Below are 19,325 nucleotides of genomic sequence, written 5' to 3' on the forward strand. Positions count from 1 at the left end.
AATGTTACACCTCAACATTTGGTTTCTAGTCCTGCTGGATGTCATCCTAGTGAGATATGCTGTTCCCAATAGCTTAAGCCGTAATAATAAAAAAAACTACAAAATGCTTGGCTTAATTTCAGTTTGTGCTGAAAATACGTCACTCATTGTAATTAGTCATACTATTCTCCTCTTAGCCAGTTGCACTGGTCCAGCCAGTTTAGCATCATTCTACAATTTTAATTGCTTTCCCAGCAGTGTACTAGGGAAAATGAAAGTGGAGATGTAGGAGGTTCAAAGGCTTTCCAACCGAACCACACAGGACAACTCAACTTGTTGCAGACAGCTGTCCGACTACACCGAGAGACCCTTGGTTGAGTGACTAAGTTGGTTATTGGCGGGAAGCTACAAAGATTCCTAAAGGACTATAGTTTTATTACAGGTAAAATTAATTTCTTCATGAGGTTGGGCTTCTTCTCCCTGATAAACATTACTATACTTCTCGGCTGTGACAAGGTGTTATGGGATTTGAGCTTCTATGGCTGTTTACACCGCTACCCTGAGAACCCAATTGTGATTTGTTTTCCATATCTGATGGTTTTTCTGACTGTCCACACTCAGTTTTATGTGACCCATGTCACATCAGATATGGGGCAGTAGGTATAAAATAAATGGCAGAAGATCTGAATTGGGCTGCAGGTGTAAATGCAACCTGTGACAGTCAGTCTCTTCGTACTTGGCACAGACCAGCATTAGACCAATGGTCAAAACATCTTCTGGATTCCATAAATGTTCAAACACGTCCTGGTGTTTAGGAAAGAGAAGGGATGGTGTGTCAATGGTATAAGTAGTGCATTAGTTGTTTTAAAGGGGCAATCTGCATTTCAAACAACAAAATGGCCACCACTGATTTGGTAAATAGCTGAGGCATGGGGCTGGAAAAATGTAACCACTCTCAAATTCATAGACAGAGCTATGAATGCTAGGACTGACCATCTAGAATTTTAACCATGTTTTAAAGCTATACAGTTTAATTACAATTGTTTACACAAACGGGTAAAACAAGCTTATATTTTGATGGGGTAAGACAGTTGAACTAAGCTCATGAGGCATAAGTTACGTGATACTCTTAAAGAATCAATGTGTATTGTCTATAATGAACTTAAGTCAAAAAATGGATGTAGCAACCGCAGATTGCCCCATTAAAGGAAGTAAAGTTTGTTTTCCACAGTACCATGATGTAAACATGCACTACACAATGTTCTCTCCAGTCATTGTTGGGGCGCTGAGTTTTCCCTGGTCAGCTTACATAGTTCAGGCCCTGGTGGTTGTGTCAGGTACATGGCCACTGGTCAGGTATGCTAGAGTTGTGCTGGAACAAAAGCCTGCACACACTGCAGCCCTCTAGTACCGGGGTTCCCCAGCCCTGCAGTAGAGTTTCATTAAACCAGTGTCAATCCTGGTCCTAGAGATCTTCACACCTGGGCCTGTATTCACAAAGCCTCTTGGAGTAGGAGAGCTGGGGGGTATACTACAAAGCAGGCTCAATGAGTTAACCAGCTGAATTTGATAAACCACTAGACATAACTATTGATTTTCTGGTTCATGATGCTGAACTTAGATATGTGTTTTTGGTTGTTGAGTCCTTTAGACCAAGCCCATTTGAAGCTTATCTTACAAAAAAATTTAAAGTTACTTCAGAATATGTGAGCAATTTAGCTGGCTAACCTATTGATCCTGCTGAGACGCCCTAATTCAATGTATCTTTACCAACTTACCATCAAGCCCATTGAACTGCCGTCTAACAGGTCATTTATTTCCTTATGCTCCTGAGACTGCGTTTCAATCAAATCAAATTGTATTTGTCACATGCTTCATAAACAGGTGTAGACTAAAAGTGAAATGCTTATGGGACCTTCCTAACAATGCAGAGAGAAAAATAATAACACAAGGAATAAATACACAATGAGTAATGATAACTTGCCTAAATACACGGGGTAAGTATTGAGTTGATGTGCAGGGGTACAAGGTAATTGAGGTAGATATGACTACTAGAAAGTGTGTACCCTCAGGCCTGGAGGGAAGCAATAGTCATTCTGCTACCTAAGAATAGTAAAGCCCCCTTTACTGGCCCAAAAAATATTGTGGGGGCTGTTTTGTTAGACTTCAGTGCGGCTTTTGACATTATCGATCATAGTCTGCTGCTGGAAAAACGTATGTGTTATGGCTTTATACCCCCTACTATATTGTGGATAAAGAGTTACCTGTCTAACAGAACACAGAGGGTGTTCTTTAATGAAAGCCCCTCCAACATAATCCAGGTAGAATCAGGAATTCCCCAGGGCCGCTATCTAGGCCCCTTAATTTTTCAATCTTTACTAACGACATGCCACTGGCTTTGAGTAAAGACAGTGTGTCTATGTATGCGGATGACTCAACACTATACATGTCAGCTACTACAGCGACTGAAATGACTACAACACTTAACAAAGAGCTGCAGTTAGTTTCAGAATGGCTAGCCAGTCTCCAGACCTTAATCCCATAGAAAATCTGTGGAGGGAGCTGAAGGTTCGAGTTGCCAAACGTCAGCCTCGAAACCTTAATGACTTGGAGAAGATCTGCAAAGAGGAGTGGAACAAAATCCCTCCTGAGATGTGTGCAAACCTGGTGGCCAACTACAAGAAACGTCTGACCTCTGTGATTGCCAACAAGGGTTTTGCCACCAAGTACTAAGTCATGTTTTGCAGAGGGGTCAAATACTTATTTCCCTCATTAAAATGCAAATCAATTGATAACATTTTTGACATGCCTTTTTCTGGATTTTGTTGTTGTTATTCTGTCTCTCACTGTTCAAATAAACCTACCATTAAAATTATAGGCTGATCATGTCTTTGTCACTGGGCAAATGTACAAAATCAGCAGGGGATCAAATACTTTTTTCCCTCACTGTACAGTGGGGGGAAAAAAGTATTTAGTCAGCCACCAATTGTGCAAGTTCTCCGACTTAAAAAGATGAGAGAGGCCTGTAATTTTCATCATAGGTACACGTCAACTATGACAGACAAATTGAGAAGAAAAAAATCCTGAAAATCACATTGTAGGATTTTTTATGAATTTATTTGCAAATTATGGTGGAAAATAAGCATTTGGTCACCTACAAACAAGCAAGATTTCTGGCTCTCACAGACCTGTAACTTCTTCTTTAAGAGGCTCCTCTGTCCTCCACTCGTTACCTGTATTAATGGCACCTGTTTGAACTTGTTATCAGTATAAAAGACACCTGTCCACAACCTCAAACAGTCACACTCCAAACTCCACTATGGCCAAGACCAAAGAGCTGTCAAAGGACACCAGAAACAAAATTGTAGACCTGCACCAGGCTGGGAAGACTGAATCTGCAATAGGTAAGCAGCTTGGTTTGAAGAAATCAACTGTGGGAGCAATTATTAGGAAATGGAAGACATACAAGACCACTGATAATCTCCCTCGATCTGGGGCTCCACGCAAGATCTCACCCTGTGGGGTCAAAATGATCACAAGAACGGTGAGCAAAAATCCCAGAACCACACGGGGGGACCTAGTGAATGATCTGCAGAGAGCTGGGACCAAAGTAACAAAGCCTACCATCAGTAACACACTACGCCGCCAGGGACTCAAATCCTGCAGTGCCAGATGTGTCCCCCTGCTTAAGCCAGTACATGTCCAGGCCATCCAAATGCACTCTAGCAGCATTTGGATGATCCAGAAGAGGATTGGGAGAATGTCATATGGTCAGATGAAACCAAAAAGTGTTTGGAGGACAAAGAATGCTGAGTTGCATCCAAAGAACACCATACCTACTGTGAAGCATGGGGGTGGAAACATCATGCTTTGGGGCTGTTTTTCTGCAAAGGGACCAGGACGACTGATCCGTGTAAAGGAAAGAATGAATGGGGCCATGTATCGTGAGATTATGAGTGAAAACCTCCTTCCATCAGCGAGGGCATTGAAGATGATACGTGGCTGGGTCTTTCAGCATGACAATGATCCCAAACACACCGCCCGGGCAACGAAGGAGTGGCTTCGTAAGAAGCATTTCAAGGTCCTGGAGTGGCCTAGCCAGTCTCCAGATCTCAACCCCATAGAAAATCTTTGAAGGGAGTTGAAAGTCTGTGTTGCCCAGCGACAGCCCCAAAACATCACTGCTCTAGAGGAGATCTGCATGGAGGAATGGGCCAAAATACCAGCAACAGTGTGTGAAAACCTTGTGAAGACTTACAGAAAACTTTTGACCTGTGTCATTGCCAACAAAGGGTATATAACAAAGTATTGAGAAACTTTAGTTATTGACCAAATACTTATTTTCCACCATAATTTGCAAATAAATTCATTACAAATCCTACAATGTGATTTTCTGGATTTTTTTTTCTCATTTTGTCTGTCTCCTCTTTTTAAGTGGAAGAACTTGCACAATTGGTGGCTGACTAAATACTTTTTTTCCCCACTGTATATGATTTACTGTTTTATCTTTTGTTTTATGTGTAATGTAAATGCCTTAATGTGTTTGGACCCCAGGAAGAGTAGCTGCTGCCTTGGCAGCAGCTAATGGAGATCCCTAATAAATACAAAATACAAATACAAATATGTACATATTGGTAGGGATAAAGTAACTAGGCAACAGGATAGATAATAAACAGCAGCAGCGTATGTTATGAGTCAAGAGTTCATTCAAAAAGAGGGTAAATGCAGGGGTCTATTTAACTAACAATTTAGCAGTCTTATGGCTTGGGGGTAGAAACTGTTCAGGGTCTTGCTGGTTCCAGACTTGGTGCATTGATACCGCTTGCCATGTGGTAGCAGAGAGAACAGTCTATGACTGTGGCTGGGGTCTTTGACCATTTTTAGGGCCTTTCTCTGGCACCGCCTGGTATAGAGGTCCTGGATGGCAGGGCGCTCAGCTCCAGTGATGTACTGGGCCGTACGCCCTACCCTCTGTAGCACATTGCGTTCGGATGCCAAGCAGTTGCCATACCAAGCGGTGATGCAGCCAGTCAAGATGCTCCCAATGGTGCAGCTGTATAACTGTTTGAGGATCTGAGGGCCCATGCCGAATCTTTTCAGCCTCCAGAGGGGGAAGAGGCGTTGTCGTACCTTCTTCATGACTGTGTTGGTGTGTGTGGACCATGGTAATTCCTTAGTGATGGAACTGCCCTGTCGATGTGGATTGGGGCATGCTCGGCACTTTTTTTCCTGTAGTCCAGGATCAGCTCCTTTGTCTTGCTGACATTGATGGAGAGGATGTTGTCCTGGCACCACACTGCCATGTCACTGACCTCCTCCCTATAGGCTGTCTCATCATCTTTGGTGATCAAGCCAACCACCGTTGTGTCGTCAGCAAACTTAATGCTGATGTTGTAGTCATGCGCAACCACACAGTCGTGGAGTCGTGGGGGAACAGGGAGTACAGGAGGGGACTAAGCACGCAATCCTGAGGGGCCCCCGTGTTGAAGGTCAGCGTGGCAGATGGGTTGTTGCCTACCCTCACCACCTGGTGGTGGCCAATCAGGAAGTCCAGGATCCAGTTGCAGAGGGAGGTGTTCAGTCCCAGGGTCCTGTGCTTAGTGATGAGCTTGGAGGGAACTATGGTGTTGAACACTGAGCAATAGTCAATGAACAGCATTCTCACATAAGTATTCCTCTTGTCCAGGTGGGAGAGAGCATTGTTGAGTGCAATAGAGATTGTGTCATCTGTGGATCTGTTGGGGCGGTGTGCAAATTGGAGTGGGTCCAGGGTGTCTGGGATGATGGTGTTGATGTGAGCCATGACCAGCCTTTCAAAGCATTTCATGGCTACAGATGTGAGTGCTACGGAGCGATGATCATTTAGACAGGTTACCTTGGCGTTCTTGGGCACAGGGACTAAAGTGTTCTGCTTGAAACATGTAGGTATTACAGACTGGGTCAGGGAACGTTTGAAAATGTAATTGAAGACACTTGCCAGCTGGTCAGCGCATGCTCGGAGTACACATCCTGGTAATCAGAATGTTAACCTGTTGAAAGGTCTTAATAACATTGGCTACAGAGAGTGAGATCACACAGTCGTCCGGAACAGCTGGTGCTCTCATGCATGGTTCAGTGTTGCTTGCCTCGAAGCAAGCATAGAAGGCATTTAGCTTGTCTGGTAGGCTTGCGTCCCTGGGCAGCATCCCTGGGTTTCCCTTTGTATGCTGTGATAGTTTGCAAGCCCTGCCACATCTGACGAGCGTCAGAGCCGGTGTAGTAGGATTCGATCTTAGTCCTGTCTTGACGTTTTGACTGTTTGATGGCTTGTCGGAAAACATAGAGGGATTTCTTATAAGCGTCCGGATTAGTGTCCCGCTCCTTGAAAGCTGCAGCTCTAGCCTTTAGCTCAGTGAGGATGTTGCCTGTAATCCATGGCTTCTGGTTGGGATATGTATGTAGGTCACTGTGGCAGCAACGACGTCGTCGATGCACTTATTAATGAAGCTGGTAACTGATGTGATAAACTCCTCAATGCCATCAGATGAATCCCGGAACATATTCCAGTCTGTGCTGGTGAAACAGTTCTGTAGCTTAGTTTGCACAGGCAGCCCAATTCTAATCATTTTGCCCAATTATTGGCAAAAGATCTGATCTGATTGGTCAAAAGACCAATAATTGTCCAAAAGACCAATAATTGGGCAAAAGATCAGAATATGGCTGTCTGTGAAAACGCAGCCTTGGGGAAGATCTCAATTGTCCTCTCTCCTCGTTTCCTTCTCAAAACCCATTGGAGGAGAAGGTCAGAGGGGCAGGACCACTGGCTTTCTCATCCAATAGCTTTTGAGAAGGAACCGAGAAGAGAGGACACAAGGTCTATGCAATCTCCCATAGACTTTCAGGAATCTGATGTGCCCTTGAGCAAGGCCTAATTAGTTTGTCAGTCAATGGCAGCCCCACCACTTGGTTTTCTATAAAGCAGAGGGATAGGGCTGGAGAAATGTAAGATCTCATTCATTGATGGAGCTATGGATTAAATGAGAGACAGTCAATAAGATCAGCACATTTAGAAGTTATACAGTACAGTGTTAGTAACTTTTAGAGCTGAATTCGTATAATAGATTTTCTTTGCACACCATCCCCCCATACAAATGAACAGGTCATTGTTTTCACCCTGTTACACTGAAACGCAATGAGGGTAAGTTAGATTAGTCTTGAAATTCCTCAGGCTTGGAATTATTTCTTAAAGGCCCAATGCAGTCGTTTTTACATCAATACCACATTTCTGGGTAACATTTATGTACCTTACTGTAATAGATGATCCATTAAAATGGGCAAAAACTGCTTTTACCAGAATAATATTTCTCAAGCAAGAACTTTTCTAGGACTGTCTGGGAGTGGTCTGAGTGGGGAGGGGAAATCTGAAAACTAGCTGTTATTGACAGAGAAGTCTCCAGAACCATGTGTGTTGGAACTTTGGAAGAGAAAGGGACATTGTGCAAGAACAACAGGGATGTCCACATTCATAACATTCTAACCTTGATGTGTTGATGTCCTGTTGACTTTTACTAAGAATGCAATAATTTAAGTTGTGTTACTACTAGCACATTTACGAATGTTTGGTCATTGTCTCAATATTGATCCTGCTCTGTAAAATAAGAGTGAGTGTGTTTGTCTGTGTTTCATGTTTGTGATGTCCCTCTGATGGCCTCCATTTCTGTCTCCAGAGGTCCAAGCTTCCTTCGACACACGTCCCTGTGTGAAAAGCTCTGATGTGGATCCAAGTTTTTCTGGGGCTCCTGGTTGTGGCCCTAGGCCTGCTCCTGTCCTACCCTGTCTGTGAGGCCACCTCCCTGGGTGCAGTGGTCAATGTTGTCCCTCTAGAGAAGAGTGGAGGAAATATGGTGAGGTTACACATTGTCAATGACCAATGGTGTCAGCTTTTAACAACGTACGTTAGGAATTTCAGGATTGACCTAAAATATGCGATGCGATAATGATAGGCTTTCTATGTTACGATGCACATGTGAGCAGCATTCAAATGAATTACAATCCATGTTTATTGGTTCTTGCTGTACCTCTCAGCTGTCAATACACAGCCCCTCAAGGTTACTTACTACGCTGGTATTTTACAGTCTCTGCTATTTATCTGTTGTTGTTTTCATTGTTTTTGTTTGTTTCAATTTACTTGATAAAATGGTAAATAGCCAATAGTTACATTGTGGTTTAGGCACCAACAACAGGTATAATATAATATAATGTGCCATTTAGCAGACGCTTTTATCCAAAGCGACTTACAATGATTGTGCTGAATTCCTAAAAGCAAGTTTCTCATTGTTACCATGTAATTAATTACATGACCTCCTGACCTCACGCCACCTTTGACCTTTGGCAGGTGAGAGCCCACTACACCGTGATCTCGGCCCTTCCCTGTCCTACGTTCTCCGGAGTGTGTCAGACAGGGGAAGACTGTGTCGTGCATACCACCCCGTTACCCTACACAGGACAGAAGCCCGCCTCAGGCTGGTGCGTCCGCCAATGGCAGAGGACCATTCCCAGCAACTACAAGGCCAACGTGAATGTGGGGTATGTGATTTGCTGAGAGACCTGTCATTTATTATCACACCATGCCCATTTGATGTGCTTTTGTAGAACATCTACAGAATCAATACACACTGACTGGTCATGTTCAGCGCTAGCTTCCGCAACATTTAAGACTGTAAAGTTGAATGAGTTGGTTTCATAATGGTGAAAATGTCATACAAACTTGCTTTAAAGCAGTTGAACATTAGACCTCCTCAGTCCTCACAATTCAGAACATTACTGTATAATGCAGTTCCATGACTGATCATTCTTACTTTATATCAAATGCATTATGTTGTCTACATGTTATAAAGCAACCATTATGCAGGTTATGCCATACCAACTCAGGAAAAGTGAAAAACAAACATGTTTATTTCACTCCCCTGTAACTGTGAATTAGGTCCAACGTGAATGTGTTTCTGTCCTTGTGGGCTGGACCCTCCAACCAGTCTAACCCATTGAGACTAAACCAGCCACCTTACTGCAGCCTGCCTCCTCCTCTCAGGTAACTCAACACACTCTAACCTGGACATGAGTCTTGTACTGAGCATACAAACATTACACCTCTGTTTACTCTAGTCTACACATTCTTACAGTTTTGACTGCTGATATGTAGTGTTTCTTTATTTGGTCATGACGACTGATACGTTTTCACCCTTTTCTCTCCTCTTCCTCCTTCTCTCCCTTTTCCTCCTCTTTCGTTTTCTCCTTCCTTCCTTCCTTCCTTCCTTCCTTCCTTCCTTCCTTCCTCAGCCCCGTTCTCCCTTTCCATACTTTTCCTTTCTCCTCCGTATCTCTTCCCATTGTCGAGCTCTTCAGTTTCGCTATAGCCTCTTCAAGTCTCTCAGAACAGGGTCCCAGTCCTCAAACTGCCTGTCCGTCTGACTTACTGTTTGTGAGATATGTGTAGTCTTGTGATAATGAGGTGATCTGCCGCACACCTGACCAATAGGCTCAAAAAAAGGTGCAGGAGAAAATATATATATAATAAAGTGGGGAGAAAAAACTCTTTAAGTTGCATATGATTGTTAACTGAATGTGTATTCTTGTGTCAGGGCTCGCGTGAACTGCCCACATCACTTCCCACTGACGGTGAAGGACCTGGATGGGGACACGGTGCGCTGTCGCTTTGCCCGGGCTGACCTTGGAGAATGCCTTGACTGCCCCCAGCACAATTTTCTGAAGATGGAGGAGGTGGGTCTTAACTTATTTGTGTCTATATTTTAGTCCACACAGCAGTGACTGTAAGATGCCCCCAAACCTCCAAGAAAAGGTGCAAGAAAGAGACATTTTTGTTTCTTATACAGAGAAATAACAAATATTATTAATTGGCCATTATGGATGCATCATGCACCATCTAATTGTGCGGGAAGGTTAAATGAATTGAGAGTTATTTGTTGGACTTGTTTGGTTTGAGAGTTAGGCTTTCGTCTTCAGGCATGCGCTCTGTGGGAAACAAAGAAAATGTGTTTTCAAATAAATTGTAATACATTTGTTTTAATTGCTATTTCATAGGAGTCGTGTACGCTGTTGTACAATGGTAAATCGTCCGCTGGCCAATACTCTGTGCAGCTGATGGTGGAGGACTTTCCAAGTCAAACCCAAACCGCCAAACCCAAAGCACTCAGTTCCATCCCACTGCACCTGTCCCTTACAGGTGAGACTGACACACACAAACCATTTCACGCTGTCTCCTCTTTATTGATGGGCCTGTTTTAGGGAAAAGTGAATCAGGTATATTCTGCTGGTCTGTTCTCAATAACTATACATACTATACTAAGTATGATGTAGCTGTGTTATTCAGTCTTGATATGAGGCACCTTGGGATTGATTTATCAAGCGCTCTTGAAAATTAACATTTCAACACAGTAGTAATGGATGAGTTTCCCATATTTATGTACCAGTAACAACATTTTACATTGAGATACATCCAAAGTTCTTGAAAAGGAGCAACAGAAAGACTTGAATTATATTGGTTATATATGATACCTGAAGCCAGGTTAAAAAGAAAGTGGTTTAAAACTAAAGATCCTTAACTTTTGTCTTGTTCTTGGTTTCAGTGGAGGAGGCGTCCTCAAGCTGCATTTCCGAGCTGGTCACTACAGGACTAACACCAACAGGTGGAGCCACCATCTCCGTTCTGCCCTACGAGCAGATCAACGTGTCTGTCACCTTTCGTTCTGACCTAGAGAGGTGTGTTATAGCAGGGTTTTCCAAACTTGGTCCTCAACCTAGAGGTGTGTTATACTACTCAACCTAGAGGTGTGTTATACTACTCAACCTAGAGAGGTGTTATACTACTCAACCTAGAGGTGTGTTATACTACTCCACCTAGAGGTGTGTTATACTACTCAACCTAGAGGTGTGTTATACTACTCAACCTAGAGGTGTGTTATACTACTCAACCTAGAGGTGTGTTATACTACTCAACCTAGAGGTGTGTTATACTACTCAACCTAGAGGTGTGTTATACTACTCAACCTAGAGGTGTGTTATACTACTCCACCTAGAGGTGTGTTATACTACTCAACCTAGAGGTGTGTTATACTACTCAACCTAGAGGTGTGTTATACTACTCAACCTAGAGGTGTGTTATACTACTCAACCTAGAGGTGTGTTATACTACTCAACCTAGAGGTGTGTTATACTACTCAACCTAGAGGTGTGTTATACTACTCAACCTAGAGGTGTGTTATACTACTCAACCTAGAGGTGTGTTATACTACTCAACCTAGAGGTGTGTTATACTACTCAACCTAGAGGTGTGTTATACTACTCAACCTAGAGGTGTGTTATACTACTCAACCTAGAGGTGTGTTATACTACTCAACCTAGAGGTGTGTTATACTACTCAACCTAGAGGTGTGTTATACTACTCAACCTAGAGGTGTGTTATACTACTCAACCTAGAGGTGTGTTATACTACTCAACCTAGAGGTGTGTTATACTACTCAACCTAGAGGTGTGTTATACTACTCAACCTAGAGGTGTGTTATACTACTCAACCTAGAGAGGTGTTATACTACTCAACCTAGAGGTGTGTTATACTACTCAACCTAGAGGTGTGTTATACTACTCAACCTAGAGGTGTGTTATACTACTCCACCTAGAGGTGTGTTATACTACTCAACCTAGAGGTGTGTTATACTACTCAACCTAGAGGTGTGTTATACTACTCCACCTAGAGGTGTGTTATACTACTCAACCTAGAGGTGTGTTATACTACTCAACCTAGAGGTGTGTTATACTACTCAACCTAGAGGTGTGTTATACTACTCAACCTAGAGGTGTGTTATACTACTCAACCTAGAGGTGTGTTATACTACTCAACCTAGAGGTGTGTTATACTGAGTTTCCCTCCTTTTGTGTCATGTTTCTCTCAACTATCTCTCTCTCTCGCTCTCAGTTGTGTGTAAAAGTTACAAACGGGTTGTTTTCCAAACTTTCATCATGGATTTCTATTGGAGAAGTTAGTCCGTTTCTGTGCATCATTCTACTGTTTTGACTGGGTTTGCGGTATCTCTCTTCTTCAGCGTGTCAGAGATAGTGGTGGTTGGTCCCCCTGGCCTCTTCAGGACAGCGCTGGAAACCAAGGGTTCCCTGGCCACCATGAATCTCACATGGATCCGGGGCCCCAATAACCTGCCTCCTCTTTTGCCACTTTGTTTCATGGCCAACACCAACAGGTAACTTTTCGGTGAAGGAGAACAATAAATGTTAGGTTGACATTTCGTCAACAACCAATGTTTTAGCATCTGTTAGAACCAACCTGTCTGATGTATACAACCTCTTGTCCTCACAGTTTGCAGTCTGAACCAAGATGTGTGTGGCTTTACCAAAGTAAGAACAATCACAGTTCTTCCACTCTGTTTTGTGTGTGTGTGTGTGTGTGTGTGTGTGTGTGTGTGTGTGTGTGTGTGTGTGTGTGTGTGTGTGTGTGTCCAAGAGTAAGCATGATGAAAGGGTCGTTTCTTAGTTGTTTACAGTGGTGAAAGCGGGGTGAGGTACAGCATAGGTGCAATATTTTCAAAACATGTTCATAAAATGTTGGAAGTCTCTATTTGTCTTTTCCAGGACAGATGGAGACCATTCCCACTGGAACAGGTATATAACACACTGTGTATGTAGTTGATATTCTGTCTGTCTGTCTGTCTGTCTGTCTGTCCGTCCGTCCGTCCGTCCGTCCCTCCCTCCCTCCCTCCCTCCCTCCCTCCCTCCCTCCCTAAACTGGGTTCGTATCCAGATCCCTCCCCTCCCCATACACTGATACATCACACTCTTCCCTTCTTTATTCATGTTTTGGTTTAGTCTGATATTTAGTTTGGACTCCTGTAGTTTGGTTTTTCTTTTCATTTATACAATTTGTAAAGCGACTTTGGGTCCTTGAAAAGCGCTAGAAGTCCCACCGATTATTTCTATTATTTCTCTCCTCCCAGAGCTGACATGTGGGAAGACTGAGATGAATCTGGTTCTCCCCATTTCCACCCTGAAGAACCTGATTGTGTCAGAGCTCCAGCTCAACCACCCTTCCTGTAGTGTCACCTCCAACTCCACCCATGTGATGGCCCGCATCTCTCTGACTGGCTGCGGCACTAAGAGAGTGGTACGAGACTCTGCCCACTGTATCAAATGCAAAACTTACATTGGCTCCTTCCCAGTAGTGGTGCCTGAGTAAAAAAAACTGGGGACGCCAAGCCAGAAATAAAGCCATATTACAACCTATGTGTTGTGATAATTGCGTTGTTCGCTCTATAACCTGTTAGTTCATATGCCTTGAGGCCATGATATGCTGTATAGGCCCAAGGCCGAGACAATAAGAAGACACAGTGGCAGAATAAATTCAACCACACTTTTGTTTCATCACAAAACCGGAGAGCAACCTCTGTCCGGTGAAGTCCACAAAGCATATTGCATGTAACAAACAGGTACAATGACCTACAGCATGGTCAAGCAAGTTAATGTTTCCGACATTTTCTGACTACTAAACAACTATTGATTTAGAACCACTGAGAGTTACCGCAAGTCACAAACAAAATAGTAGCTTCCTCCACTATTCCAGCACCATTTCAACTTCAACATTTCAACATTACCTATTCTTAGTCTAATACAGTGACAACTAAAAGATACCAAAAACAATTTAGTCCAATCAACGTAAGCTAAATATGATGTGGCTGTCCATGGTTCTGCTTTCTCTGCGTGTGTGTGTGTGTGTGTGTGTGTATTCTTGCAAGTAGGAAAAACATGTTTACATGTTGAGAAATGCCAATGCCATCCTCCTCTCATGTTGACGAAACGGTCTATGACTCTGTCATACAGTACATACTTTTAGTTTTGTTGTCCTAGGCTACCTGGCTAAAATGCTTGCTCGCTAGCCTAACTTTCATGGGTAATAATGAGCAAGCTAGTTAATATTAGCCTACTACATCTAGCTACATATTGAACATCCATCCTCTCAGGCCAGGGGCACAATGTATGAAATTATGGTTGGATCAAAATCGCCATTATAATCATTGGCCAGTAAGGAGAATTAACTAATTAATGAAATCCCCATCTCCATCCATGGCTAAGAAAGGGCCAATTTTAGCCTGCTAGCTAGCCACTGGCAGACAACAACACAACGAGATGCAACAAATCAAGTTTTTTCTGCCAATAACGTTTTGCTCTCGATGTGATGTGATTGGTGTGAATCCAAACTGGCTTCTCTTGACACTTTGTTTTGGTATGCCAGGACCATTCACAGTTTTGAGCTCACTCAGTTTAGCTCAACACTGATTGGCTATTATTTTATACTTTTTTTTATCAAGGGAGGCCAAATGCTCGCTGGCTTCCCTTGTGTTTAATGCTATGGGCGGCAACAATGTCACACTCTTTTTGACCAGACAGCATCAGGTAGATTGGCTGCACATACAGAGTCAGATAGGTGCTGTTTCACTCGCGCGGCTGCTTTCACTGGTGAGATACAGTACATTCAGCCTCTTGCCAATTGAAGGAAAATGATGAAACACAGAGAGATGAAAGATACATTATTTTATATGTTGTTTTCTTTTTTTTTCTTGGTTAATTTTATTAGGAAGCCTGGCTTCCCTTGGCATACATGAATGCACGCCACTGCTCCGTCCATAAAGCAGGTTGAACAGACTGTCTGCTGTGATGTGTGACTGAACCAGAATATTCACACATGATCCCGTCCCTTTTCTCCACAGCATTCTGGTTCAGAGATGGTGTACACCAACACCCTGCGAAGCGTGCGCACCACCGTCATCAGTCGGCTGCCCACCTTGATTATGCCGCTCGCCTGCCGTTTCCCCGGGGTCGAGGCCAAGGGCCCGCGGTACGCCATCAACATGCCGTCGGAGCAGGAGACCTTCGGCATCGTCAAGTTCTGGTTGGAGTTCTACCGGCCTGGGGAGGGGCCCATGGCTAAAAGCACCAAATTCCCCATGTTCCGACACCTCCTCCCTCCCTCCCAGCGTGTCCGCCGAGAGACGTCGGTCCGCACCGCGAGCAGGCTGGACACACTGGACCTGCATGTGTTCTCCAACACCTCTCTGGACAGGGCAGAGCTGATGGTGGGCAAGTGCATGGAGTCCGAGACAGAAGACATGGCTGACAGCTTCTATATCCTGGAACAGGGGTCAGTGCAGGCCAGGGAACCAAGCCTGCTTAAAGGGATAGTTTTCTGAAATGTTTACCCAATCTTGATTGTTTTCTTACCCCAAATGGGGTACTTGGGTTTTTATTACAAGCTCTACGGAAAGCTGTCCTTTTAACTCAGTTGAGGTGGCAGCAATTTGTCACGTTGTTATGAAATTGATTGTTTACTGAGATTTCCGCTGTTTTGGAACCCAATCTCTCACGTACATTAAAAACATTAAATGTCTTCCTTCTTTCTCAGGTGTACGGCTGGAAATGGAACCCTGGAGATTCTGACCTCAACCTCCACTGCCAGGGTGTACCGAATCGACCTGAGCACTATCAACACTAAAGGAACCACGGTGTGTATTTCTGTCCATGTACCTCTCTTCAGGGATATGGAGGGTGCTCCCGTTGATCTCTCAGACATCCGGAACGGCCACATGATTATCCAGTTGAGCAAAAGCCCAGCGACTAAAAATAGAAATAGACTAACTAGCGCCTATATCCCATACTGTTTATTTACAACATGTTTTATTATTGTTATAACTGATTTATCCACTTCAATCAATGTGTCAGTCTGTCACTATGTGTTTGTCCCTTTCAGCTCTGTTTGAATAACAGTATATGTCCATCTGTATAATGCTTATTTCAAATTCTCACAATATGTTTCTCCGAGATTTTTTGGTCTTGGGTCTGACTCTCTCTAATGACATTAGCCTATATGATCACAATATTGTACAAGTGTTGTATGTGTAGTTGATTGTGTCTCTTGTCCTCTGCAGATGTACGTGGAGTGTACAGTGTATCTCTGTGTCACCACGAGGCCCTCTCAGAAGTGTCCTGATCAGTGTGACAGGGACAGCAGCAACCAGGTAACGGTTGACAACATGCTGACCAGGAGCTATAGCGTCCGCTCCGGCCCCGTTAGACTCGTACCCACCACCGCTGCACTGGCAACCACCACTGTGTTCACAACTACCATCCCCACCGCCACTAGTACCACAGCAGCACCAACTACCACAGCCTCAAATGGTAGGACTTGTAGACATGCTCAGCTCTTACTCAGTCCCGTAGCTTAAATTCATCTTTAGGGGCTGTAGCCCAGCATTAACCCAACCGATATGGAAAAGACGACCAGCGCTCACCAATAAAGTATAACTATCCAGTGATATTTACCCTCAATTGGATTCTCTCCTCCACTTTCCCCTACTCTAGCTCCAGCTGAGGACTCAACCATGGCAGTGGGCGTGGTCTTGGCTGTCGTTCATGTCTTTCTTCAAGGCCTACTTCATCACTGAAGAAACAAGGCTTAGAATACCTATGATGTTAAATTGTAGCTCTCATGTGGATTTCTGCATACTAATTGACATCATTTAAAGCACACATCACAAGAAGCCAATGGAATTAGTGATATGACACACTGCTTACTTTGAATGGGCCTTTTGAATATTTTTCAAGATACTTATTTTTGTACAGTATACTCCCCATGATGGCTTCTACATTTCCCCAGAGGACATTAGTATGAAATTTGTGCATGTAAAGCATGAAACACTGAGAATCTCACTGCTGATAGGTACTTATCACAGTGGGAGGCCGTTCCTTCTCTTGCTTGAACAAAAGCGGTACCTGCTGCGTGCCAACCTTGTAGCGACGAGCCTACCGGTTCTAGTCGTCAGTGGCCAACAACTTGATTTTGAGCCAATCTGAGGGGTCGTCACTAGTTACCACAGCCACAAAGTCATAAACCACAATTGATCTTCTTATAATGTGATTTTAAACCTAACCTTAACCACACTGCTAACCTTGTTCCTAACCATAACCTTAAATTAAGACCATAAAGCAAATGTTTGTTTTCATGATATAGACAATTTTGGACTTTGCGGTAACTCAATCAGAGAGCACGAACCCCCTGGGAGCCAACAACAAAAAAAGGAAATAAGAGGGCATGTCTCCGCACATCCGCCGATGAGCCAGTCACACTTCATATGCAATGTAAGCTATGTGATAGTAACTAGCTAAGTGCACAGACACAATACTAAATTATTCCTCCAAGCTAGCTAACCACTGTAGCCAGTATTGACATTGTATGTAAATCACAATGGATTTGCTAGTTTCCATGAAATAGCTGCCTGTGTTAGTTGCCGAGTTGTGCAGTTTCCTTAGCTAGCTAGTGAATATGCTAACATTAGCTAGCTAGCTAAACATTTGGCTATGGGCTGGCACTGTGGGATTATGGAGAGTGAATAAAATTGTTTCTTCGTCACCTTGCTAGGTAGTTCTCTAGCTGCGGCCATCTGGCTAGTAGCAACATAAACACAGATATCTTGTAATCTAGACCATAAACAAGACGCACGGATATGCATTGTCAAACAACGCTACTGCCACCTTCTGGCTTGGAGTATTTTAAAAGGCTGAGTGGGTGACGACTTCCAAGGTCTTTGCTGTGTGATCACAAAACAGTGACTGCCGACACTGTTTAGAGTTGCTAAATACTGTCGGCAGGTAAATGTTTGACAATCTTACCAGACAATCTTTTTTGTTTACTCAACATTTCGGTCCAAGTGTTACCTGAACAAAAAATATATAAAGTTGCCCCAAACTTAGCTCCAATTTGACAAGAATTCAGTCAATTTAAAATGTGTTTTCTCAACTGGTCTCATATGTTCATTCAGCTATAAATTATTATTTGGGCATCTTAACTAAAAAAGGCTGTGCAACTGGTTACACACACACAAACAGTGCTTTTAACATACAATGTTTTCAACTTACAGTACCAGTCAAAAGTTTGGACACACCTACTCATTCCACGGTTTTTCTTTATTTTTACTATTTTCTACATTGTAGAATAATAGTGAATACATCTAAACTATGAAATAACACATATGGAATCATGTAGTAACCAAAAACGTGTTAAACAAATCAAAATATATTTTTTATTTGAGATTCTTCAAATAGCCAACCTTTGCCTTGATGACAGCTTTGCACAATCTTGGCACTTTTTTGCTTACTACATGATTCCATATGTGTTGTTTCATAGTTTTGATGTCTTCACTATTATTCTACAATGTAAAAAATAGTAAAAATAAAGAAAAACCCTTGAATGAGTAGCTGTGTCAAACTTTTGACTGGTACTGTACATATTTGACACAAGTTGACATACAAAAGCACTGTGTGTGTGTGTGTGTGTGTGTGTGTGTGTGTGTAACTAGTTCCACAGCCTTTTTTAGGTAAGATTCCCAAATAACAATTTCAAGTTGAATGAACATATGAGAACACATCATTTTGACTGACTTTAAGTAGTATATCTTAATTGGATATTGGCATGCACAATTTTGTGGGAACATATCAAAAGTGGACTAATGAATATGGAGGTGGGGGGGGGAGTAAAATGATCCTGCAATTAGCTAATTATACTCGATTTTATATATTTTTTAACTGCTGTTGACACATATTTACAAGAGGTTCCTCCACTGATAAGTGAAATTGAAAGGTTTTCAACATTGTTTTTCTTGTTATAGCAACTTCTCTAATAACTCACAGTGAAATCTTCAACATTGAACCAATCAAATTCGATCAATCAAATGTATTTATAAAGCTATTTTTACATCAACAGTTGTCACATCTTTACAGTAACCCAGCCTTAACTAATCAGTATTATTGATACTACTCCCGCTCCACTTTTACTACAAACATAGATCGCGCTTATGTAAGCACTAAGACGACTCCTGCTGGGGCTTTGGTTCATCTGTCTATCACAGTCTTAAGGTGCAAGTACAAACCAGGTTTGGTACGCAATTGGTCACAAAAAAAGGCATATTGGTCTTCTACTACCTCTAAAATAGTGATACTCTTCATGGATTTCACTTAATTCAAACATTTTATACCCATGAAACATAAACCCTCTGACTGACTACTAGATTCTTCAGAAGTCATTCATAAGAACATGTCATTTACCATTTGGAAAAGCACCAGAAGTAAGCACCTTTTATAGTATGACTTTGGTTATAAATGATTTGTGAAGCACCTATATTCTGGTTCATAAATATTATTTGTAGTGCTTATGAAGTCGTTGAACACTATAATAATACCTATGCCTGTATTGGTGTATTTATGTGGGTGTGCTGTATCTCTCTGTGTCTAGATACGAC

General features: G+C 42.7%; 1 protein-coding gene across 1 annotated transcript; it reads left to right on the top strand.

Annotated features, from left to right (window-relative positions):
- The first annotated feature begins 243 nt into the window (after window positions 1-243).
- On the top strand, window positions 244-17,439 carry LOC311111526 (uncharacterized protein). The gene is made up of 15 exons (XM_084154261.1): window positions 244-421; window positions 7,686-7,862; window positions 8,354-8,544; window positions 8,942-9,046; window positions 9,597-9,735; window positions 10,057-10,198; window positions 10,602-10,734; window positions 12,075-12,227; window positions 12,344-12,381; window positions 12,616-12,645; window positions 12,978-13,144; window positions 14,745-15,175; window positions 15,437-15,536; window positions 15,960-16,209; window positions 16,393-17,439. The coding sequence occupies exons 2-15, from the start codon at window positions 7,731-7,733 to the stop codon at window positions 16,473-16,475; spliced, it is 2,094 nt and encodes a 697-aa protein (XP_084010387.1). The 5' UTR covers window positions 244-421; window positions 7,686-7,730; the 3' UTR covers window positions 16,476-17,439.
- Window positions 17,440-19,325: the final 1,886 nt, after the last annotated feature.

The sequence above is a fragment of the Coregonus lavaretus genome (genome assembly GCF_964263955.1).
Source record: "Coregonus lavaretus genome assembly, chromosome: 37".
NCBI classification, from domain to species: Eukaryota; Metazoa; Chordata; class Actinopteri; order Salmoniformes; family Salmonidae; genus Coregonus; species Coregonus lavaretus.